This window comes from Helianthus annuus, chromosome 7 (genome assembly GCF_002127325.2).
Source record: "Helianthus annuus cultivar XRQ/B chromosome 7, HanXRQr2.0-SUNRISE, whole genome shotgun sequence".
In the NCBI taxonomy this organism is placed as follows: Eukaryota; Viridiplantae; Streptophyta; class Magnoliopsida; order Asterales; family Asteraceae; genus Helianthus; species Helianthus annuus.
The window spans coordinates 141,738,874-141,762,716 of record NC_035439.2 but is presented as its reverse complement, the minus strand read 5'-3'; the positions used below and the strand labels follow the sequence as shown (position 1 = coordinate 141,762,716).

Sequence of the window (23,843 nt, the reverse complement as noted above, 5' to 3'; positions counted from 1 at the left end):
CCTAGACTTACAATTAACCTACACCGGGGTGAAACCTCCGAGGAATTAGCCGCTCATGGTGTAAATGGCACGATCAACGGATGTAAGAGACGTGAATTGGGTCATCTTGGAGCTTGAAGATGGATGGTTGAATGATTAGGGTTTGGAATGGTTGGTGGTGATGAATGGGTTGAATGATTGTAATGGTGAAGAACTAGGGTTTGGATTCGGATGAATAATTCAGGTTGTTGGATGGATCGTGATTGATTAGAGATGAAGTGGTGATGAAAGATGGGTGAATAATGGCTCCAAGAATGTCTTTCAAACTCAAAATTAAGTGTAACTCCCGTCTTCAATGAGTTTTAACCAATAGAAATCGGAATCCCCTCTCAATTTGCAAAAATTCGCGTTTTGAAAATCCCTCACCCGTCGCCGACGGGCCTGACCCCGTCGCCGACGGGTCCCCAAAATTGCAAGTTTGGCCGACGGCCTAATCATCTGGATACGGGAATTTCAGCATACGGGGTTATCCAGGGGGCGTCGCCGACGGCCTGTACCCCGTCGCCGACGGCTCCCTAAAAACCAAATTTCCATTTTTAGCTCCTTGCACTTCCGGTTGATCCGTAACGCATCCCGGTGCTCCGGTTTTCGACCCGATGACCCGTAAAGCTCCCGAAAAGCTCCTTAAACTCCATCAAACCTGCAAAACACATTCTTGATTAAAAGTAGGCTATTCGAAACTAAAACTTACGTAAAAACGTTAAGTTAAACAATAACAAACGTTAAGTAGGCTATTCGAAACTAAAACTTACGTAAGGTTTTTTCGTATATTGGTCACCATGATTTGCCACTTTTTAAATAGAGGCATAACGAATTATAAGATTTTTTTACCGGCTAACTCATGCACCCTTCTAAATTCTTATCCTACTCGTAAATCTACACCTTTTTCGAACCACTATAGAACTTGAACCTTATGGGTGGGGGGACCCACTAGGCTACAAGCACATTGGTAACTGTATTACAAGATAATGAGATAATGAGATAAAGAAAACATGTCAAGAACTTACATGATGTTAAAACTAGGAATAGAATTACCACTAACAAGTAAACTTAAAAATAAATGATACATCATAAAATAATAAACAATAATAGATAATTAACTCGACTACCATAAGTGCTTTTAGATTATGAATGTCACAAATTTGGAATGGATTTATGTCACTATAAGTTGATGATTTTAAGGAAGTCGTTTACCTAGAGTCATTTGATGTATAGCCTTTCTTTGTATTAGGAACTGATGCACCGTAAACTATAGGATGAATCACACCGTCGAATGTGTTTATTGCCGGCCCCTACACAAAATATAATTATAGGTAACATCTATCATGATATCTCAAAGTGAAAAGATTACAATTTCACACCTCGTAAGTCATATTGTTGCCAAACACAACTTGGGTTAGAAATTTCCTGTCAATGGTGCTGGCAGCAACCGATAATGACCAAGGTGAAAGATTGGAAATCGATCCAGGACTAGGGCCACTGTTTCCAGCTGCATTTGATGTAAGAATCCCATTCTTCATGGAATGGAAAGCTCCAATGGCGATAGAGTCCTCAAAATAATCTAAAGGTGAAAGATGTCCTACTGAAAGAGAAATGATATCAACTCCATCAGCAATCGCATCATCAAAAGCCGCCAAGATATTAGCATCTGAACAAATTCTCTTAAAACAGATCTTGTACACGGCTATACGAGCTGAGGGAACACCACCTCTAGCTGTCCCGTTTGCTAAACCAAACAAGCTTGCGTTTTTAACTGCACGTCCAGCCACGGTGTATGCAGTGTGTGTGCCGTGGCCTCCGATGTCTCTTGCTGATAGCTCTTCGGTTCCAACTTCTTTGCCATCGGCGTTGTAGTATTTTGCTCCGATGAGTTTGCTGATATTATGTATTGTTAGAAAATACTACTTAAGGATAGAAAAATGAATAAGGAAAAACATAATACTTTGATATATATAGAATAATAGAAAATCTCATGAGATATTATCTATATTAGCCTACTATTTATAGAGATACATTAATGAAAATAAAGTAAATCTAACTACATAATAATTTAAGTTATGTTAAAACTATACAATAAACCTTAACTTATATAGACATGTATATAGTTAACATGTATAATGTTTAATAGTAACATTGATAAATATAAATACAATAAACCTTAACTTATATAGACATGTATATAGTTAACATGTATATAAAAAAAATGTATATAGTTAACATGTATAATGTTTAATAGTAACATTGATAAATATAAAATAAATAACGAAAATGATGAGCTGGGCCTGTTTATTTACTTGTTGCAGGTAAAGTTGGCAGATGCGCATGATCCCTTCCATTTAGCTGGTGGAGGACCGAATCCGTCGTCCTTAAAACTTTCGGATTCCGGCCAGACGCCGCTATCTAGCATGCCGACTATGACATCGCTTTCAAGATGTGCTCTTTTGACATCTTGAGGGAAGCCTATGAAGTCCCATGATCTTGTGGTAAGTAGTTGCTTTTGTTGGCTGGGGAATACAGACACCACACCATCCATTTCTAAGCGCAAACAACGATTTCAATAAAATGTTTATGATAAACCAAAACTTCTACAATAAACACATCATCAATCTATTCATAGTTTATATATGTAACTTATGATTATACCATTAATCTAGAAATGGACTTCAACAGGTAACTATTGAGTAGGTAATAAAATTTAAATAATTTACTCACGAGCTATTTGGTTTTTCTCATATTTTGTTAACTTGGCGACGAAGCCATTAAAGCTCCTCTTGTAGCTCCAAAGTAAAGATTTTTCTGCCCGGCTACTCGAATGCCATCAAAGGTGTTAGTGATCATCATTAGACTAATCCCATTCACAACTCGACTCGAAAAAAGTTCATTATGTTGATGAACAAACACGAACATTAGTTTAAGTGTTCTTGTTTGTTCATTTGTTAATTTGGTGACAAACTAGCCTGTCACAAATCATAAAAATGTAATTAAACCTGCCGGTAACTTCTTGTAGCATGCTAGTGTGAAGTGATGCCACTGAGAAATCATTCTTCAGAAGGTCACCCATGTACACAATGTATGTCTGCTAAACACAAATATATTATGTTAACCTAAAGAAAACGAAAACACATTAACTTCGATATGTAAACGACTGTTTAGATTGGTTTTATTGCAACTTTTGTATAAAAAGGCGTAGATTATATATATTTATCTTGTTAGAGAAAGGAATTGCCTTGAGATCATTGGAATCAGCTGCTAGAGCATCGCTAAAGATGAACGAATATGTGATGATTAGTAAAAAGATCAGTTTTAATGGAGCTGCCATTAATGGTGTTATTTATGCAACTTGTGTAATTATATATTTATAGCAAACCAAAACTCATTGTTTTCTCAACAATAATCCTATGTTGTAGAAATCATCGAATGTACTGCAAAAGCCGTCTTTAAGGTGAGTTTGACAATAATAAATTGAAAATCCGGCAAATTATACCCTAATTTATTTAAAAAAAACAAGGGTCTTCATCATCTAACTAAAATTGTTAATCCTGACCGTTGAAAGAAGCGAAGCATAGAAACCACCAACAATTATAACTTTGATGGAAACTAAATGTTGAAATGCACACAAAGGAATGGATAGAACACTTTTGTATATATTGATTATATCTTATACAACACATGTACATACACAATCAGATTACATTACAATCATATATATATGTGTTTCCAATCGGTAGCACCAACCATTGCAACCCCTTAGAAGAGATGGCAGTTGGGAATACCATAATAATATAAAGTTCTAGATTTAAAACTTTACAGTTTAGACTATGTCAAATGGAGCTAATTATCTGATCAGAAGGAAGCAATGAAACGATATTACTTTGAGTAGGAAACGCAACAATCGGGCTGGTAACGTTGTGAACTCCATCACTCCAAACCAATGAACCTGATAGCATCTTTGACCCAAGTGTGGCATCCACTGTCACCACAAAAGATTGCTTCTCCCCCACTGCTTTAAACGCAAGACTGCTCGGGTTAACCTTCACAACCAGCCCAGATGGTGCAACCACATTAGCCCGGTATGTAGAATTTGCTGCACCTACATTGGTAACCGTCCTGTTAAAGGTTCGGCTTATGCTACCCGATTGTTGAGCCGAGAGCGCAAATGATGGATAGTTTAGGTTCCAAACAGTTGCATTATTGGCGGCAGTGCAAGCACTAGAATCACCAGTGACGATTTTCAAATTGGTAGCGTTGTAACCTTGCCCACATAAAAATGACACGAAATCTTGTTCCCCGGCATCATAGACCAGACCTGGGTCAACTGCCTTTGATGGGTTAATATGGCCCGAACCATACGCAAATTCAGCGTCAGTGTTTTTGGTCGAACTCATTGGCATAGCAGTAGTCATAAGGGCCGACTTTATAGCAGCAGGGGACCAAGTAGGGTGGAATGATTTAACATAAGCAGCAACACTAGTGGCATGCGGGCACGACATAGATGTTCCAGAGATAATATTGAACGGAACAACACGTGTGTCTCCCTCTTCGCCGGTGACGGTTTTACTTGTCGTCCAGGCGGCTAAAATGTCCACTCCAGGTGCGGTTAAATCAGGCTACAACAAGATTATAACAGTATTATTAGAAGTTCTTTGGAGGGTTCTAGTAAAAATAGTAGAACAAGCAAAAGAAGCTAAAATAATTAATTTTGCAATTAATCTTTTTATAAATTGAAAGAAAATGATTAAAATGCAATGTTTATTGACCATCTCTCCTAAAATAAAGAACAAAATACGGAAAAAAAAGGTTTCGCTTATGCATAGAACCTACACAGATATATATATATATATATATATATATATATATATATATATATATATATATATATAGAGAGAGAGAGAGAGAGAGAGAGAGATACACAAACACGCATTCGTTTCTCGCAATAATTAGTGTTATGTAACAAAACTTACTCTAGAAAGTCTAGTTTTTTTTTTTGTGAGACCCATAATTATACCTTGAGAATGTCATGAGTAATTTGGTTTGGGCCTCTTGATGAGAAGGAAACAACTATTGGTGCTGCTTTGTCTAGAGGTTCATGACTCTTTAGGATGCTTGCAGTTGGTGTTCTATCAAATACAATCACAAAAGGTTAGTTTATAATGTATATGATCCAAGCTTTGATTTGTCCATCGGTGAATATGGTAGACTTACGTGGTCGAGTTTATGTAACTTAGAACCGCATTACCATCTTTGCTGCTCAAATATGTTGTTGGTAAAGGGTAAGCAAATGCCACATCTTCATAGCCGAAATCACCTATAACAACTACACCACTTGCACCTGATTGTAACGTATTCTCCGGTGCATTTAAGCTCTCGCATACAACAATTTTATTTTTTACCAAAGTTGGGTCCAAGGAATCAGGTTGGCAGTATCTGTGATTCAGTGGTGAAGTTTAGTTTCTAGCTATATTGCTTTTAAGTACTTTTTAGATGGTAAATGTCACAAATTTGCACGATTTCGGCCACTATATTTATGATTCTAAAGGAAATGGTTTACCTAGACTCAGCTGATGTTGATCCTTCGCCTGTATTAGGCACTGATGCACCATAAACCATCGGATGAATCGCACCTTCGAAAGTGTTTAATGCTGGTCCCTACATGAGATACAATTATAGTATGGGATAATCACGAAAAAACTAGAAACTTGAGCTATAAACATCCATCTATGATATCTCAAATTCAAAAGATTACAATGTCTCACCTCGTAAGTCATATTGTTACCCAACACAACTTGAGCTAGAAACTTCCTATCAATGCTGCTAGCAGCAACCGATAATGACCAAGGTGAAAGATTGGAAATCGATCCACGACTAGGGCCACTATTTCCAGCTGAATTCGATGTAAGAATCCCATTCTTCATGGAATGGAAAGCTCCAATGGCGATAGAATCCTGAAAGTAATCCAAAGGGAAAGAACCTCCTACTGAAAGAGAAATGATATCAACTCCATCAGCAATTGCATCGTCAAAAGCCGCCAAGATGTCAACATCTGAACAACCCCCCGGGTTACAGATCTTATACACGGCTATGCGCGCTGATGGAACACCACCTCTAGCCGTCCCGTTTGCTAGACCTAACATGCTTGCATTTTTAACAGTGCGTCCAGCCACGGTGGATGCAGTGTGTGTGCCATGGCCCTCGGTGTCTCTTGCTGACATCTCTTTGCCTTGGGCTTTACTTGCCTCGCTGTTGTAGAATTTTGCTCCGATAAGTTTGCTGACATTATGTATAATGTTAACAGGGTGAGGTTCATTACAGAACACGGTGAGAAAAGAAAAAAAATAAAGCAAACCTAAATCGTTCAAGTTTTTGTTAGGGGTTCATATTTTTCTATATTTTGTATTTCTTAGATACAAATGTGTATGTTATATATGTAAAACGTAAATGACAAGTATAAGAAATAGCGAAAAGGACGAGTTGGGCCTATTTCATTACTTGTTGCAAGTGAAGTTGGCGGATTTGCATGATCCCTTCCATTTGGATGGTGGAGGACCGAATCCGTCATCCTTGAAACTGTCGGATTCTGGCCAGACACCGGTGTCTAGCATGCCTACGATGACGTCGCTTTCAAGAGGTGCTCTTTTGACATCTTGAGGGAAGCCCAAGAAGTCCCATGACCTTGTGGTATGTAGTTGCTTTAGTTGGCTGGGGAATACTGACACCACACCCTCCATTTCTAAGTGAAAACAACTATTAGAATAATTTGTTTTGATTTTGATGTGTATATCATGGACCAAACTTGTAAGCTAAATAATGTTACTAATTTACTTCACCATTTTATGTGACTTGTAAATAATAAAGAAATGGAGTTCAACAGGTAATTAAGTTGGTAATAATATTAAGATAAATTTACTCACGAGCTATCTTGTTTTTCTCATCTTCTGTTAGCTTGGCAGCAAAGCCATTAAAGCTCCTCTTGTAGCTCCAAAGTAAAGATTTTTCTGCCCGGCTGTTCGAATGAGCTCAAGGGTGTTAGTGATCATCATTAACATATAAACAAACCGAACGTTCAATAATCCGGTTGTTAACCATTTGATGGAAAGTCGTTTTTGTTTGTTAATTTATGTTCTTTTGTGTTCGTTTATATTCATGAACACAAACATAAACATAAACGAACACGAAATCATTGATTTTATAATCAAACAAACACACAAAGGAAAATATGTTCGTTTATAGGGTTCATGTCCGTTCGTTCGCTTGTTAAAGTTAAATGAACTAACACAAACAAGCCCCTTTGGTTTGTTTACAAGCCTAATCATCATGTCATAAGAGCATACACAACGCTGGTTAAAGTTCAAAATTCAAACCCGTCATATCATTCCAAACCTCACTTTTTACTCCAACACTAAACCATTTCAAACCTTCACATCACACCACACCCCACTTTTAAACAAAAAAAAAGAGTCTTGTGAGTGTGTGGTCCCCACCATTTCAAACCAGACTCGTCCGGTAGAACAAACCGGACCACCATAGTCAAACTCCTCCAATGCGTTGCATTTCAGACTCCACCATGTGGATGCTCTAAAACAACATTTGGTGACAAACAATAAATCATAAAAATGTAATTAAACCTGCCGGTAACTTCTTGTAGCATGTTAGAGTGAAGTGAAGCCACAGAGAAATGAGTCTTTGGAAGGTCACCCATGTAGACAATATATGTCTGCCAAACACAAACATATATATAATTATATATTGTGTTACCAAAAGACAAAGAAAACAAATAAAACTTTGATATATAAACGACTATTTATTTTAATTGTTTCATAAAAACTTTTGTATACAAAACTGTTGGTGCATATATCGTGTTAGAAAAAGGAAATGCCTTGAGATCATTGGAATCAGCTGCTAGAGTGTCGCTAAAGATGAAAGAATATGTGACGGTTAGTAAGAAGAGAAGCTTTAATGAAGATGCCATTGATTACAAGATGGTGTTGTACAGATAAAACTGAGAGATTGTTTATATCTATATATATACATAGCAAATGAAATCTCATCCTCAGGTGTACTGCAAAAGCAGTCTTTAAGGTGAGGTTGACAATGTTACATTAAGAATCTTGCACGTTATGCCTTAATTTAGTCAAAACTGTCTTCATCGTCCAACAAATATTTTTAAATGCTTAACATTCTTTTCTCTTTCATATGTTTTTTAAAGTTTTGTCACATACCAATAATTCAATAGATTGTCGTCATAAAAATCAAGAGCTTAATACAGTTTGTAGCCTTGTCATTTATAGTCGTTGTGTTACAATCCAAAAGGATGTAGGATATTTATTTCTATATTTAACTTGTGATTTATAATTATAAGGGTGATGCTAAATGCACCCCCTTTTTACTGAACTTACCCCCTTCCCTTATATTTTACATTAATACAAGTTAAACCTTTTTGTTTGTTTTTTGTCATTTTTATCCTTTATTTTATGTTTTGTAATTTCACCGTACTTATGAGTAGATGAGACTGTGATTTCATTACAATATATTGTCTTTAATTGGGACAAAATCAATTTATATGTTGTCTTTTACAATGCAAATAAAATAAGTTTGTAAACCTAAGTTTTTTTTTTTAATATTGATTGAGGTTGTGTATTGCCCATCGATCTGCCTCTATACGACATATTATTTTTATTTATTCTATAAAACGGGTACATAAATGTTGAAAAATGAAGTATCAATCTTAAATACAATAAACTTACGTTAGGATGAGATTGAGTTTGTTTGTTTTTTTCATTTTCTTGTCTCGTTCTGTCCTTTTCCTGTATTTTTTATGAATGGCTAATGTTATTCTCCCAAACTTCTATATTTACAAATAAATTACCTTTGTTTAGGATTAAACCCAAGATCTCAAACTAAAAAACAAGAGCCTCTACCAAGTGAGTTAGTCTCACTTTTTTCCTGTATTTGTTTCCAGCATCTAGCTGGTGGGCTTTTGCCCTTTTAATGTCATTGCTATTTTAAAAAAACTTATGTTAGCTGTGACTTCACTTTTTACATGAATTTTTATTTTCCTTATTCGATGGTGTTGATGTTATAGCATGATACATCTATATGAGATGAAATTAATTTATTGTTGCTAGAATGTCAAATATAAAAGATTAGTCAGCTAATATTATTTATTTAAAAATAAATCTACGTAAATTTGCATCTCTTTTATTTGGAATAGCCTCTGATAAAATTGTAATACATAAATTAGTTGAGTATTAATATATATTATAAAAGTATAGTTAGTAAATGAATTTAGAAGATTATTAAGTAAGCTGATTTTTAAAATAGAAAATAACGAACATAACACATAAATAAATCGAGTAATAGTATATATTATAAAAGTATAGTTACGTGAATGAATTTGATTTTTAAAATAAAAACAAGAAACTTTAGAAGGGTGCAATTTAACAAACTTTAAACTAATATTTTTTAAAAAGTGGTATGATTAGTAAAAATAGGGGTGCATTTAGCCATCCCCTTATAATAAACATAGCCCCCTTAGTTAGTTTTTAGGGTATAGGGATGAGGATAGGGTAAAGCACGGTAAAATCAAACCTATAACCACTGACATAGAATATTTATTTCTATATATAACTTGTGGATGACAGTTTTTATTAAACATAGCCCACCCTAATTAGTCTTTAGGGTCTAGGGATGAGGATAGGGTAAAGCACGGTAAAATCAAACCTGTAACCAATGTTTCAGGTTTTGAATATTTTAGAAGTAATCAATTTTGGTTGTAAAGGGTAAAGATAGTTTGGTAAATTCAGTTAAGAGTTAATTACACCATTAGTCCCTGTGGTTTATAGAAAGTAACAATGTCAGGTACTAATAGTTTAAAATTATGTTCTAAGGTTCTAACTTTTTAATTTGTAACAACCTGGGGTATTAACACTAACTTTTGTTAACTTTTCTGTTAAGTTTGAATAAAATTACTAAAATACCCTTATAACAACTATAAGGGCTATTTATATAATTATAAATTATCTTTATCTGTAATACATGGATCATTTGTATAATTAAATTTATCTCAAACTTTGACTTTTCCTTTTCTTTTATTTTGTTCTGACAAATAGGTGTCGAAACAATTTCGATTTTGGTTTCAATTTTTCCTTGCAACAAAATCCCAACGATAACCACCCCCTTTCATTTTCGATATTACTTTCATAAATGTTGTGGCAAAGTTCTTTGAAACCCATTTCCTTTTATGAGATCAAAGTCAACCAAAGCCAGAACTTCTTTATCATCAGAAACAAAATTACTTAACTTTAGGTGAGGAGCAATTGTATCCATCATATTCATATTCAACCTGTTTTCATCTTCATCTTTTAATAATTTCTTAAATACTTTCAAATCAACTCTTGTAAACAAACTAAAGAACACATAAACAACAATAAACTATTATATCCCAATTTAAAGTTGGTAGTTCATTTATATGGAGCAACAATCCTTATCTCTTAGTTTATAATCAAAATCATAGCCTTAAATCCCATGGTGCCCCGGCACCCTTCAAATTAGATGAATATTTCCCTTACGATCGCAGTCACCTCCGACCATTCAAACCCTTTTTAGTATTAGTCTCCAGTAAACTTACAAATCAAACCTTTTACTCGACACCTACAATATCAAACCTTCTTCTTCAACAATTCAACTGACAGATCAAGTGCATAGCTCGTTGCCGACCAATTCACAGAAACATGGGTGGGTGAGAATAGAATCTGGTGAAGAACAAAACAAAAGAAAAGGAAAAGTCAAACTTTGAGATAAATTTAATTATAATGATCCATGTATTAAGATAAAGATAATTACATAAAAGGCTCTTATAGTTGTTAAAAGGGTATTTTAGTAATTTCATTCAAACTTAACAGAAAAGTTAACAAAAGTTAGTGTTAATACCCCAGGTTGTCATAAATTGAAAAGTTAGAACCTTAGAACATGATTTTAAACTATTAGTACCTGACCTTGTTACTTTCCATAAACCACAGGGACTAATGGTGTAATTAACTCTTCAGTTAACTAGCTGCTTTGAACGTAAGTAGGTTAAGAGGGTGTTCGGGGTTGAGTTTGAAAATAAATTATGCGTTTTGAATAATCAGAATCAGATAATTAACTGTAACGAAACGTGATTTTGAAAGATAGTGTTTGGATTTGATTATGTTGCTTGATATCACAATAATCAGATAATCAACTATTTGAGTGTTTGGCAAATATATATTTAATAAAAATAAACAAGTGAAAATCCTTTTCGAAACGCAAATAATCAATTTTTGGAAAACTGCGTTTTGTTGCAGTAGGTGGGGGAGTTGCTTTTGGAAAACTGCGTTTTGTAACTTTCTAAACGCAGATAATCAATTTTTTAATTTTTTTTTACCCAAACACTCAAAACTGATTATTTACGATTTCAAAACTCAATAATCTAAAAATCTCCTTCAAAACTCAACCCCAAACACCCCCTAAACCTAATTTCAATTCATAATCCGGTTTATAATAAGTAAAACAAAATATTAACAAAAGATTTAATTTATAAAGAAGTATATACAAATAGTATGCTATTACAACAAAGATTATTCCCATATATATAATATATTAGATTAAAACCCTATGTATTATACGGGTTAAATAAATAAATATTATCGTAAAAAATAGTTTTAAGAAATATAATATAGTTAATTTGTTGCTTATAATTATTATGAGATTGATAAATAAAAAGTAGATTAGTATGTTGTTACTAATATATATGTAAGTGATAAGTAACATTCTTTGAAAATCCGTGTATTACAAAAGTTGAATATAAAAAAAAAAGAAAAATATAAATGATAAACATGTTTAGTTAATTATTACACGTGTATTATAAACCTGTGTATTACATGGGTTGATATTATTTAGAATTGTTAATTAGCTAATCATTAAAAAAAGTAAATTTCTTTAATTAATTATTAAAAAGTTAATCTTTACTTGTAATATATGACGAACCCATTGCACTGTATTACAATTAATAATATATTTCAATTAAATATATTCATTGCTCATTGTGTTATATTGATACGTTAATATTTGTGGATAAATATTATAAATATGTAAATTAACTTTTGGGTACTACACAAACATGTGTAATGATTTGTAACTAATTAAACTTTTTAAACCTTTTTAATTAATTAATTATTTGGAATTATCTATTAATTAATTTTATTATTATTGATAAGTGATATTTATGTATTATTTAATTGTTAAAAAGGTTAAAAAAATATAAATAACTTTTTTAGGTTAAGGGAGAAAATGTGATGTGCCATTAATTGGAAGTCTTTATTAAAATTTAGAAGATTAGATTTTGATATATAAATATAGATAAATATAAATAGATATTGATGTTTTATTTAGATAACGATATAATAATTAACTTTAATTAATAATATTTATCCATAATTAAGTAGAAGATAAGGGATTTAATTAAAAATTTATCATCCAAAATTAAAATTAACTTTAATTAATAATAATTATCCATAATTAAATAGAAGATAAATACTTTATTTAAAAATTAATAATCTAAACTTAAGTTGAAGATAAAGATGGAAAAACCAAAAAAGAAATAACTCTAATGAATGACACCTGTCTCCCATCGATTAATTTATTATGTGCAAAAATAACATACACTAAGTCAACAACACATAAAATTATATTAAGTTTCTTCCAAAACATTCTTTCTCATATTATTTGCCTAACTAGATAAACCGTCCAATCGTTATGGCTTCAACATCAAAAGCTTTGTCATATTCGTCCAATCGTTATTGTTTATCATAAAGTTTGTGATATTTTGGATTAGATATCATATTGGTGGCGCATATTGTTACTTATCTTTAAATCCACTCTATGTAAGAAAGCATGGCATGCTTGTTTCCTTTTGGGTACATCATAAAGAAAAAGGAGGTTTGGTTTTCGCTACGGCTGAAGCTTTTCTTTTACAACAAAGATAATGAGTCTTATTCTACTATTAGACATTACAACATCATAATCGTATTTTAAGCAAGCAAGTCACGATTTTACCGTTCTTTCTAAGCCTTAAAGCACGCTTGCCATCGTTGATGTCCATGTCAATAACAACCTCCCACTTATAGAACACACTAGGAACTGGCCCACTAAATCAGGGGTATTCCAAAAAAAATTGGGTGAGGGTACTGGTACATCCCCCAAAGACACCCCCCCCCCCAGCAGCCCCGTATAAGGCAATGAGGGTTGTATAGGGTTTGAGTGCATTAATTATGTCAGAAAAAGTAAAGTTATACGACCCTCATTGCCCTATGAACGCTGTATTAGAAAGGTGGTAGTTGGAGCATTAAACCCTATACGCCTCTCATTGCATTATACACTGCTCATTGGTACTATAATCTCTGAATTTAAGGTATATTGCTGGCAAGACAGCTGAGTTCAGACTGAAAAGGCTGAAAAGGTGATCCGCATATACGCGCTCATGGCCCTATACGCTGCGTATTGTTTCGAATTTTTTCCTTTTACCCCAAGCTTACGGGATTTATGTAATACAAATGTTCAAAAATCCCAAAAAAGTGATGAAAATGATAAAAATTTTCAAATAAACGGTCTGGTTAAATTAGATTCGAATCACGATGTCAAATTGGGACTTTGGATATTTTTTTGGTGAAATTTCGAATGAGTCATATGTCTCCGAAAGCGTTTGGTTACCCGGCGTTGATCGAGGTGAGGAGGAGGTGGTTTCCGTGCGTCCGCAACACGCCGGAACTTACCATTCGCATCAGGAAGGGAGTGTGCGGTCCGTGGTGCCTGATTTGAACCAGGTAAAAAATTCATATTGTCGTTTTGGTTATTTTAGTATAACCATTAAGTTGTTTCAGGTCGTAGAGGAGGCGGGACCATCTTACGTGGCTCAAAGCTATCCGCAACAGGAAAAACATGCATACGGGACTTACCATTCCATTCCCATCAGGAAAAACAACGCAAGCTGAAAAAGTCCGAGGAAGGTGCTTTTGACATCGAGGAAGACGAGAACGAAATCGAGAAAGGTGTTACACACTTCGAGGAAAGTGATCAAGACGAGGAAGATGGTGGTGGCTGGGACGATGGTGGTGGCTGGGACGATGGTGGTGGCTGGGACGATGGTGGTGGCGGGGACGATGGTGGTGAAAAGGACGATGGTGCTAATGACCCAAAAAAACAAGGAAAGGTATAACATTACCGTCACTTACGTGTTATTCGTTATGTATAATGTTTATTAAATTTTAGACAATTTTGATTTTGTATACGTGTTATTCGTTATGTATAGGTTTATTAGAAGTGTGCCTATTAGAATTTAGAAAAAGTGGATTTTGTTTACGTGTTATTCGTTATGTATAAGGTTTATTAGATTTTAAACAAATATAGTTTTAAACATACTTTTAAATTACCGTTGTTTCAGGTATTTGCGACACTTCACGAGTTAAAGAATTGGGCTTACAAAACAGAAATTGCGAAAGGTTACGTCATTGTGACCCAACGAACGGTAACAAAAGGTGAAGATTCGTCAGCAAGGACAGTGAAGATATGGTTGCAATGCGACCGTGGAGGCACATGCAAAAGTAAAGCAACAGTTCGGCGTTCTGGTAGCAAGAAGATTGGGTGTCCTTTTAAAATGATAGGGAAACTAGACGCAAGTAGTGGCAATTGGAGCTTAGTGGTGAAGCAAAAGGATCATAACCATGAGCCTGCGGTATTTCTCGAGGGTCACGCGTTTGCAAGAAGGTTGACCCCAGACGAAGAATTATTGGTAGAGAGACTTTATATTCAAAACATGGAGCCTACGAACATACATTTAACCATAAGAAAACAAAACCCACAGAGCGTGTGCATTCTACGAGACATACAAAACGTGATAAAAAAGATTAAAGTCAAAATGTACGGTGATCGGACTCCAATGCAGATATTGGAGCAAATGTTGCATGAAGGAAGGTATGTTTACCACACCCGGGTGAATCCCGAAACAAATGCGGTCGAGGAGGTTTTTTTTGTTCATCGGTACTCGTACGATATGTGGCGTGCTTTCCCACATGTGTTGATGATTGATACCACTTACAAAACTAATGAGTATAGACTTCCGTTTGTTCAAATTGTGGGTGTGACATCGACACACAAGTCGTTTTGTGTCGCTCATGCTTTTATCTCTAAAGAAAAACAGGATAACTTCTTGTGGGTCCTACAGAACCTCAAAGGATTGTTGGAAGAGGGTATGGAACCGCGCGTGATAGTAACAGATTGCGATAAAGCTTTGATGAATGCTTGCGATAAACTATTCCCAAAAGCATCCAAATTGCTATGTCGGTGGCACATCTCACAAAATATTCTAAAACACACCAAGGCAAAATTTGCAACGGCTGAAGAATGGAAAATATTCAAGCTTTCTTGGTCTCGATTGTGTAATTCTCCCACTGAGACGCTATACAATTATAACTTTGAGCGGCTATTTACGCGACTGACTGACGACCATAGATCAGGTACGTATTATATTACAAACTATAGGGGCCTATTTTGACATTTTATGAAACTATAAGTTGAGGGACTTGTTTGTCATTGTTTGAAACTTGCTTAAAAAATGGTTAAAACCAAGTCCAGGGACTAAACTGTCATTTATTGAAAGTTATAGTCTAGGGGTTATTTTGACATTATTTAAAAGTACAAAGTATTGGGCATAAAATGTAATTATTGAAATCTAAAGTAAAAGGGTTGAAATAGCCTTGTTTGAAACTTATTTTAACTCTAAAATCTTAACCCAGTTAAATGTTGAATAAGAAATCCTTAAAAAAAATTAACTTAGTTAACTATGTTAATTAGAATAACAAAAATGGTGAAAACCAAGTCCAGGGACTAAACTGTCATTTATTGAAAGTTATAGTCTAGGGTTATTTTGACATTATTTAAAACTACAAAGTATTTGGGCATAAAATGTAATTATTGAAATCTATAGTATAAGGGTTGAAATTGCCTTGTTTGAAACTTATTTTAACTCTAAAATATTAACCAAGTTAAATGTTGAATAAGAAATCCTTTAAAAAAAATTAACTTAGTTAACTATGTTAGTTAGAATAACAAAAAAGGGGGGTTTCTTGTATAACCCGCCCCTTAGCAAGGATCGAACCCGGACCACTCGTGTAAAAGCACCCCTTCTTTACCAGTTTATCCTCCTGTCCAGGAGCTGATATATACCCTAACATTACTTGTTTTATACTTTAAAAAAGAAGTTAACTTAGTTAACAACGTTAATTAGAATAACAAAAAATGGGGGGTTTCTTGTATAACCCGCCCCTTAGCAAGGATCGAACCCGGACTACTCGTGTAAAAGCACCCCTTCTTTACCAGTTTATCCTCATGTCCAGGAGCTGATATATACCCTAACATTAGTTATTTTATATACTTCTTAAAATCCAACCGGGCACACACCTTTTATTTTATTTTATACGTTTTTTATCGCTTTTATAAAAACTAACATTTTTATAAACTCATATACATCAAACCTGTTTTACTAAAAATATAAACTATAATTATTTCCGGTTTTATCTAATTATTATGAATTAAGTTAGTTTTAATCTTATTAAATTCAATAAAAATAGTAAACTAATTTTATAAAACCTGAAAATTTTTATATAATTATTTGAACATCAGAATGATGTTCGAAAATATAAAATTGATATTTTTCCCAAAATTCGATTTTTAACCAATTTAATCCAATAATTACATAGTTGTATTTGTTTAATTAATTATTTAAAAATAGTTAATTTATCAGAAAAATTTTGTTTCAGCCTTTGGTTGGGGTGTTACAATACAAACATTACAAATCGTTATATTCTGTTTTTTTTCAGGAGTTTTGGACTATTTGTATACTGTCTGGCTACTACCCTATAAAGAAAAGTTTGTTACAGCCTGGACTAACACAAGCCCTAACTTTGGTCAACATACAACCAACAGAGTTGAAAGCCAACATGCTAAGTTTAAGAGATACCTTAAGGGGCCAAATAGCTCGCTCCATAGACTTGTGTGGCTTGTTGACAAAGTTGTAGAGTCACAACGCATACAAATAAACCTCACTTTTCAGGATAGCCGGTCCTTGAAAATGGGGGACCACATGATATCATTCTTTGATAACCTACGTGGTAATGTTTCCCTGAAAGCACTAGATTTGTTGCTTGTGGAGAAGAAAAAGATACGTACGTTGCTCGCAGCAGGGGGGACTTGTGGTCATGTGCTTTTTACGAGTTGTGGGTTGCCATGTGCTTGTCAGATGGAGTGGTGGGAAAATACAAGTAATAAAAACAGGCTTCAACCGCTTATTCTACTTCATATGAATACCCACCCCCCGCCCTCATTTCTAACTATTGTTTTTAAAATACAGATTGCAAAATTCCTCTTGCCGCCGTAGACAAATTCTGGACAAAACTAGATTTCAATGCTGAAGAACTTAAGGAAGACGATAATAATCTTCGGGAGGAAATGGACAGAGTCATGCAACAACTGAAGGCGCAACCACCGATAGTGTTAAAAAGTATGTTGTCGAAGATAAAGGAGGTGGTGAATCCAAGTATGACTGACCATCAACCGCCTGAGGTACAACAAGATACTCGGGGGGCGCCCAACCTCTAAAGCACAACAAAAAAAGAAGGAGGAGTTTGCGAGACGTAAAGATACCCGGTCCGAAGCAAAAGGCAAAAGCCAAAAGAAGGACGAGGACGCTCAAAAGCCAGCAGTGCAACGCAGTCGTTCAAAGAAAAATAAGGCTAAAAAGACAGTTGAAATTATAGATGAAGATTTTCCACTGTTGGTGGGGGATAGGTACGTCAACAATCATTGACCTATATAATATCCTACGTACTTCCATACATACATTTTCCCTGATAAAGATTTTCCACAATATATTTTACAATTACAGGTACAAAAACATGATCGATCGTTTTAAGGACTGGCTTCCATCTATGTACCGAAGATACATAACACATATGGAAGATGCCCAGCCTAACGGTAACTGTGGGTTTCGATCGGTGGCTATGGGTTTGGGGTTGGACCAGAATGCTTGGATTTGGGTCCGCCAAGAGCTACTGGATGAGATGTTCATTAACAAAGCCCGGTGGATGCCTCTTCTTGACTCTTTTGATCCGGGATTTTACACTACAGTATATCGATCAATAAACTGGTTGCACGTGGAACCTGCACCAATGGCATGCTGGATGTTCTTGCCATACGCCGGATTGTTGGTGGCTCAAAAATTTGGTGTGGTTGTTCAACATTTAAGCAATGGTGTTTGTCAAACATACTTTCCCATGTTTGATGGTCCGGCGGAGGGCCATTCTGTTCTTTCGATTGCCTATGTGGAAAATGGCCATTTCATCATGGTTAAGTTAACGGATGATGGTCCGATGCCTCCACCGAATGGACTATGGAATATGTATCGAAGTACTGAAGCTATGGAGTGGGAGACAATGTACATGTCTCGTCTTTCAGAGGGTAAGAAGTTACTTCGTAGTAATAGAAGTGTACGAAGAGACTTTATTAACTTGTTGTAGGGTCTCGTTGTAACACGTAAAACTGTTTAATCGTATTATTATGTTTTATTTTTTTTTATTTTACATTCTATTATCTTTTGAATATAGTGTAAGCAACATTTATTTTATAAAAAATGTTAATTACATTGTTTTATAATGTAAAACATTTATTTACATCACTATTTTTATTAAAAGAAAGGCATCATATGCAGCATATTGGGCAATGAGAGATGTATACCAGCCTCTATATGCCGCTCATAGCACAATAAGCGGCTGCTGGTAAGCAATCTATAAGCCACGTATTGGCCAATGAGGAGTGTATACCAACACAAACAACATTTCAGCTCACTAAAGAGGGAAAACTAGATCAAAATCAATTCAAACACACACACCAAAAACACACACAACTCTCTCCCGTATACCATTTCTATCCCGTATCGAACCATACGGTGCGAATTTCCACAAGAGGTTAGTAACATCTTCATCTTTCCTTTTTGTTATTGTTTTTTTACGGTTTTTTTTTTTTGTTTATTCTGAAATATTTTGGTTGTGGTGTTTGGCGGTAGAGGTGTTTGACGGTGGTGGTTGTTAGAGTGGTTTAGGTTAGGACGGTGGTGGTTGTTAGAGTGGTTGAGGTTAGGACGGTGGTGGTTGTATCTATGGGTTAGGGTTTGACGGTGGTTGTGGGTGGGCTGTGGTGGTTGTGGGTTGGCTGTGGTGTTTGTGGGTTGTCGTAATTTTATTAAAATACTGACAAAATATTAACTTTTAATTATTGCAGATATGTCGTCAGATGAGGAACAACAGGCACCAAATGGTGGTCCGGTATTCAATCCGATGGCCGGGGGTAATTGTGAGCAGTACAATTTTTTAGACTTCCCCCAGCGCAGTATGGAATACAGACGTTTTGCCAAGTTCCGGGGTATGAGAGTGAGGCAGCAGAGGGCGTTGTGTTGGGACGCGTTACGGGAGTGTGACGAGGAGCAGAGGGCCCGGGGTATAATCGGGGAAAATAACCCGTGGGATCGTATGTTTTTTTATGCGGCTGGACCTTCTTATAGGCCTATGGTGGTTGAGTTCCTCTCCACGTTTATCTATCGACCACGGCCTGCTGAGCAGCCTAACTCAGATATGGACGATCCGATGGTGGAACCACCCCCTGCCGAGGTAACTTTCTGTTTATACGGGAGCGACAGAATATGTCACTGCGTCAGTTTGCTTTGGCCACCGGATTCTACACTGATGAGGAGTTGGTTCAGGATATTTATACCACCGCGATCACATCTATGCCTGATGATCAGTTGCTTGCTTGGTGGCCCACCCTCTGTGATGTACCCTTCGGTCATAAGGCCCGTGTCTCGTTGATTACTGACCCACTCGTTCGCTACATACACCGTTGCATTGCCACGTCGATATCTGGGCGTGGCAAAAGCAACGAGTGGGTCACGAAAAACGACCTGTTCTATCTTTACTGTTTATTCACGGGGACGTCGTGCGCCCTCCATCGCTGCCTGGCGGAGTATTTCGCCTCATTTTCCCGACGTCAGAAGCGTGGCGGATTGCACGGAGGGGCGTTCATCACGCGTATTGCCCAGCATTGCGGTCGGTATTTTCCATTCATCGGTGAGTTGCCACCGCCTGCCCCTTTCGAGTATTTGGGTATTAGGACGATGAGAGGGATGAACTTGGCGGTGAACTTTCCGGGCATTGGTTATCGGTTTGTCTGTGAGAACGATCAGATTTTTGTAGCCCAGCCGTTAGTACATCAACATCTGTTGGACGCTGCGGAGGTGGATATGCCTCATGTTGTTGATGAGCCTGTTGGAGAGGGTGACGTCGAGCCTGAGGTTGAGCAGGGGCATCCGTAGGAGCCGCCACAGCATCCTCGGCGCGTCTATCATGCGGTGAGGTTGCCTCAGTCCACTCAGCGTCTCCTCGAGAGGCTTGTGGCGGGTCAGACGGCTGTGATGGGGAGGTTGGCGCTGCAGGATCGGCGGATGGACCGGATGGAGGATATGATGGAGTGGATGATGGCTAGCGAGGCTGATAGGCGTAGCGAGGCGGGGTTGCCGGTTCGAGACCCGCCACAACCACGAGTGTATCCGGGGTCCGGCTCGGAAGCCGTCCCGTCCCGCACGCAGGCAGGCCCTTCCGGCACGCAGGCAAGCCCGTCCGGCACGCAGGCAGGCCCGTCTGACACGCAGATGCAGTTGATACGTTATGAGGATAGTGGTTCTGATGACGGTGACGAGGAAATGGCTTGGGAGTAGTATTTATCTGTTTCGTTTGGTTGTATTTTGACGTTTAATGTGGTTGTACGAACAAATATTTATTGGTCTTTTGTTATTTATGTTTAGTTGTATGCCCGGTTGTTTTTGTATAAACCTTTAATCTTTTATCGCATGTATGGATGGTAACATGTTTAATATATTTTATCAGCATCTATGTTGTATTTTGGGTTTAATGTGGTTGTACGAACAAATAGGTATTGGGATTCTTATAACGAAGGGGTATATTGGTCTTTTTTAAAGGTATTGGGATTCTTATAACGAAGGGGTATATTGGTCTTTTTTAAAAATGCTAAGCATGTGCAGAAGGGGTATAAACGGTTATAAGAATTTCAGGGACTGGATTTGATAAATTAGAATTACAGTTAGTTTTTAATAACTGTGCAGGGACTGTTCTTGTGCAAAACAAACCTCAGGGACTGGATTTGAAAAATTATAATTACACAAAAAAAGGGAGGGGTCATGTGGTTGTACGAACAAATAGGTATTGGGATTCTTATAACGAAGGGGTATATTGGTCTTTTTTAAAGGTATTGGGATTCTTATAACGAAGGGGTATATTGGTCTTTTTTAAAAATGCTAAGCATGTGCAGAAGGGGTATAAACGGTTATAAGAATTTCAGGGACTGGATTTGAAAAATTAGAATTACAGTTAGTTTTTAATAACTGTGCAGGGACTGTTCTTGTGCAAAACAAACCTCAGGGACTGGATTTGAAAAATTATAATTACACAAAAAAAAAGGGAGGGGTCCTTCTGTATCGGACCGGCCTCCCATGTGATTCGAACTCATACACCTCGGATAGAACACACAAGCCTTAACCAGTTTATCCTCCTGTACAGGAGCTGATAAATTGGTTATAGTATTTCATTTATACACTTCATACACTTTAAGGTGCTCATTGAACCATAAGGCTCTCATTGAACACAAACACTTTCCCAACTTCAATAAAGGGGTAAACTAGATCTAAAATTTGAAAACTTACCCTAAAACACCAAGAACACACACACAAACGCTCTGGACCACACGATTTTCACAAGACAAACTCTGGACCACACGATGAAGGTTAGTTTTTATTTCAAATTTTATTGCTTAATCTTCAAACTTTTTTATATTTTGGTTTTATTTCCGCCGTTTGTGGTGGTGTTGGGGTTCACGGTGGTGGGGGATTGGTGGCGGTGGGGATTGACGAAGGTGGGGGATTGACTGTGGTGGGGAATGGTCGTGGTTGTGGTGGTGGTGGTGGTGGTTGACGGTTGTGGTGGTGGTGATGGTTGTGGTAGTGGTGGTGGTGGTGGTAGTGGTTATGGTTGTGGTGGTGGTGGTTGACGGTTGTGGTGGTGGTGATGGTTGTGGTGGTGGTGGTGGTAGTGGTTATGGTTGTGGTGGTGGTGGTTGTGGTGGTGGTGGTAGTGGTAGTGGTTATGGTTGTGGTGGTGGTGGTTGTGGTGGTGCTGGTGGTGGTTGTGGTGATTGACGGCTATAGTGGTGGTGATGGTTGTGGTGGTGGTGGTAGTGGTTATGGTTGTGGTGGTGGTAGTTGTGGTGGTGGTGGTAGTGGTAGTGGTTATGGTTGTGGTGGTGGTGGTTGTGGTAGTGGTTATGGTTGTGGTGGTGGTTGTGGTGGTGGTGGTGGTTGTGGTGGTGGTGGTGGTTGTGGTGATTGACGGCTGTGGTGGTGGTGGTGGTGATTGACGGCTGTGGTGGTGGTGGTGGTTGTGGTGGTGGTGGTGGTGGTGATGGACGGCTATGGTGGTGGTGGTGGTTGTGGTGGTAGCGTAACCCTACCCGACTCCCAGCCCGACACGTTTGTCGGGTCTAGACTTATATCATCGTTTTTTTTAAATGTGCATATGTTATTTTTATTATTATATTTATTATTTTTAACAATATATTTTCGGATGTCGGGTCTAATGCTATAATTGTATGTTTTATTAACAGGATATCGAAAGTCGGTGTTTTGACGGTGGTGGTAACGTAATTCTTATGAAGAAGTACACTGCGTTCATATTTCAGATTCAAACGCTTAACTGCGTTCGTATTCCAGATTCATGCACCGAAACGTCCACCAACGACAATGCTTCTGCACCCACAGTCTGTGACGGTGGAAGTAGATATTTACCGGTGACTGTGAGGGTGAACTGGAATGTTCTTCCACCTCTACCAATGACAATGCTTCTGCATCAGCAACCTCGAGGGGTTCTTCATGTTCCGGAACCGGTTACTGAGAATTCTTCAGCAACAACGAGGGAGTGCCAGATCAGGTCGAAGGTTTACCATGGAACACATTCTTAAACTTGATAGCAGCAATATGGTGACCGAATAGAGATCTGAATAACCGATACAGTTTGCAAGAATTTAATAATATGTAACAGTTAGCGATTTAGGGTTTAGGGTTTAGTCGTTACATTTTGTATTAAAATGACATGTTTTGTGTATTAATATAAAACGGTGTTTCGTGTTTTGTGTACCCAATAATTAAAGACATTATAATAATTGGTAAATAAAAAATTTGACATTTTATAATACACAAAATTCATTTCATAAGATATAACATCGTTTTTTTAAATGTGCATATGTTTTATTATTATAAGTTGCATAAACTCTCAAGACATAACATTCCGCTAAATAACCAAAATACGAGAGTCATTACATTCGTTTACATAAGTTGCATAAACTTAAATACGGCTAACAACAAATACAAATACGGACAAAAAAAAAAACAAAATCCAACAGATTATCAAACAGGTGTCCCTATTAAGAACGACCCTTGGATTTTTATTTTCCATTTCTGCTACTTGCTCTTTATACATTCGAGTAATGCTTTCGTATCCATCAAACCTCGGATGACTTGACTTCGTTTTCAAGTAATGCTTTCGTATCCATCAAACCTCGGATGACTTGAACTGACCGAGGACACATGGGAGGGTCGATCCACGCAAAGAATTTGCACC

The 23,843-nt window shown here is 36.8% G+C and overlaps 3 protein-coding genes across 3 annotated transcripts; 1 reads left to right on the top strand and 2 right to left on the bottom strand.

The window, feature by feature from the left end:
* Window positions 1–934: 934 nt before the first annotated feature.
* On the bottom strand, window positions 935–3,358 carry LOC110867045 (cucumisin). The gene is made up of 7 exons (XM_035975068.1): window positions 3,266–3,358; window positions 3,027–3,115; window positions 2,752–2,843; window positions 2,334–2,574; window positions 1,401–1,914; window positions 1,234–1,331; window positions 935–992 (listed from the first exon to the last, which is right to left on the bottom strand). The coding sequence occupies exons 1-7, from the start codon at window positions 3,356–3,358 to the stop codon at window positions 935–937; spliced, it is 1,185 nt and encodes a 394-aa protein (XP_035830961.1).
* A 305-nt stretch (window positions 3,359–3,663) lies between these two features.
* Window positions 3,664–8,051, bottom strand: LOC110868856 (cucumisin). Its single transcript, XM_022118127.2, has 9 exons — window positions 7,913–8,051; window positions 7,662–7,750; window positions 6,948–7,039; window positions 6,526–6,766; window positions 5,793–6,306; window positions 5,588–5,685; window positions 5,242–5,463; window positions 5,045–5,156; window positions 3,664–4,646 (listed from the first exon to the last, which is right to left on the bottom strand). The coding sequence occupies exons 1-9, from the start codon at window positions 8,003–8,005 to the stop codon at window positions 3,861–3,863; spliced, it is 2,247 nt and encodes a 748-aa protein (XP_021973819.1). The 5' UTR covers window positions 8,006–8,051; the 3' UTR covers window positions 3,664–3,860.
* A 5,989-nt stretch (window positions 8,052–14,040) lies between these two features.
* On the top strand, window positions 14,041–17,706 carry LOC118480294 (protein FAR1-RELATED SEQUENCE 5-like). Its single transcript, XM_035975067.1, has 4 exons — window positions 14,041–14,263; window positions 14,495–15,566; window positions 16,929–17,369; window positions 17,459–17,706. Exons 2-4 carry the CDS (start codon window positions 14,708–14,710, stop codon window positions 17,704–17,706), a joined length of 1,548 nt encoding a protein of 515 aa, XP_035830960.1. The 5' UTR covers window positions 14,041–14,263; window positions 14,495–14,707.
* Window positions 17,707–23,843: the final 6,137 nt, after the last annotated feature.

Coding starts and splice junctions, on each gene's coding strand:
- LOC118480294 (XM_035975067.1), top strand. CDS start 14,708: ATGATAGGGAAACTAGACGCAAGTAGTGGCAATTGGAGCTTAGTGGTG. Junction 15,567..16,928: donor GACTGACGACCATAGATCAG/GTACGTATTATA, acceptor GTTTTTTTTCAG/GAGTTTTGGACTATTTGTAT. Junction 17,370..17,458: donor GGAGTGGTGGGAAAATACAA/GTAATAAAAACA, acceptor TTTAAAATACAG/ATTGCAAAATTCCTCTTGCC.
- LOC110868856 (XM_022118127.2), bottom strand. CDS start 8,005: ATGGCATCTTCATTAAAGCTTCTCTTCTTACTAACCGTCACATATTCT. Junction 6,307..6,525: donor GCCAACTTCACTTGCAACAA/GTAATGAAATAG, acceptor ACATAATGTCAG/CAAACTTATCGGAGCAAAAT. Junction 5,686..5,792: donor GTAACAATATGACTTACGAG/GTGAGACATTGT, acceptor TATCTCATGTAG/GGACCAGCATTAAACACTTT.
- LOC110867045 (XM_035975068.1), bottom strand. CDS start 3,358: ATGGCAGCTCCATTAAAACTGATCTTTTTACTAATCATCACATATTCG. Junction 3,116..3,265: donor CTGATTCCAATGATCTCAAG/GCAATTCCTTTC, acceptor TGTGTTTAGCAG/ACATACATTGTGTACATGGG. Junction 2,575..2,751: donor TGAGAAAAACCAAATAGCTC/GTGAGTAAATTA, acceptor GTTTGCGCTTAG/AAATGGATGGTGTGGTGTCT.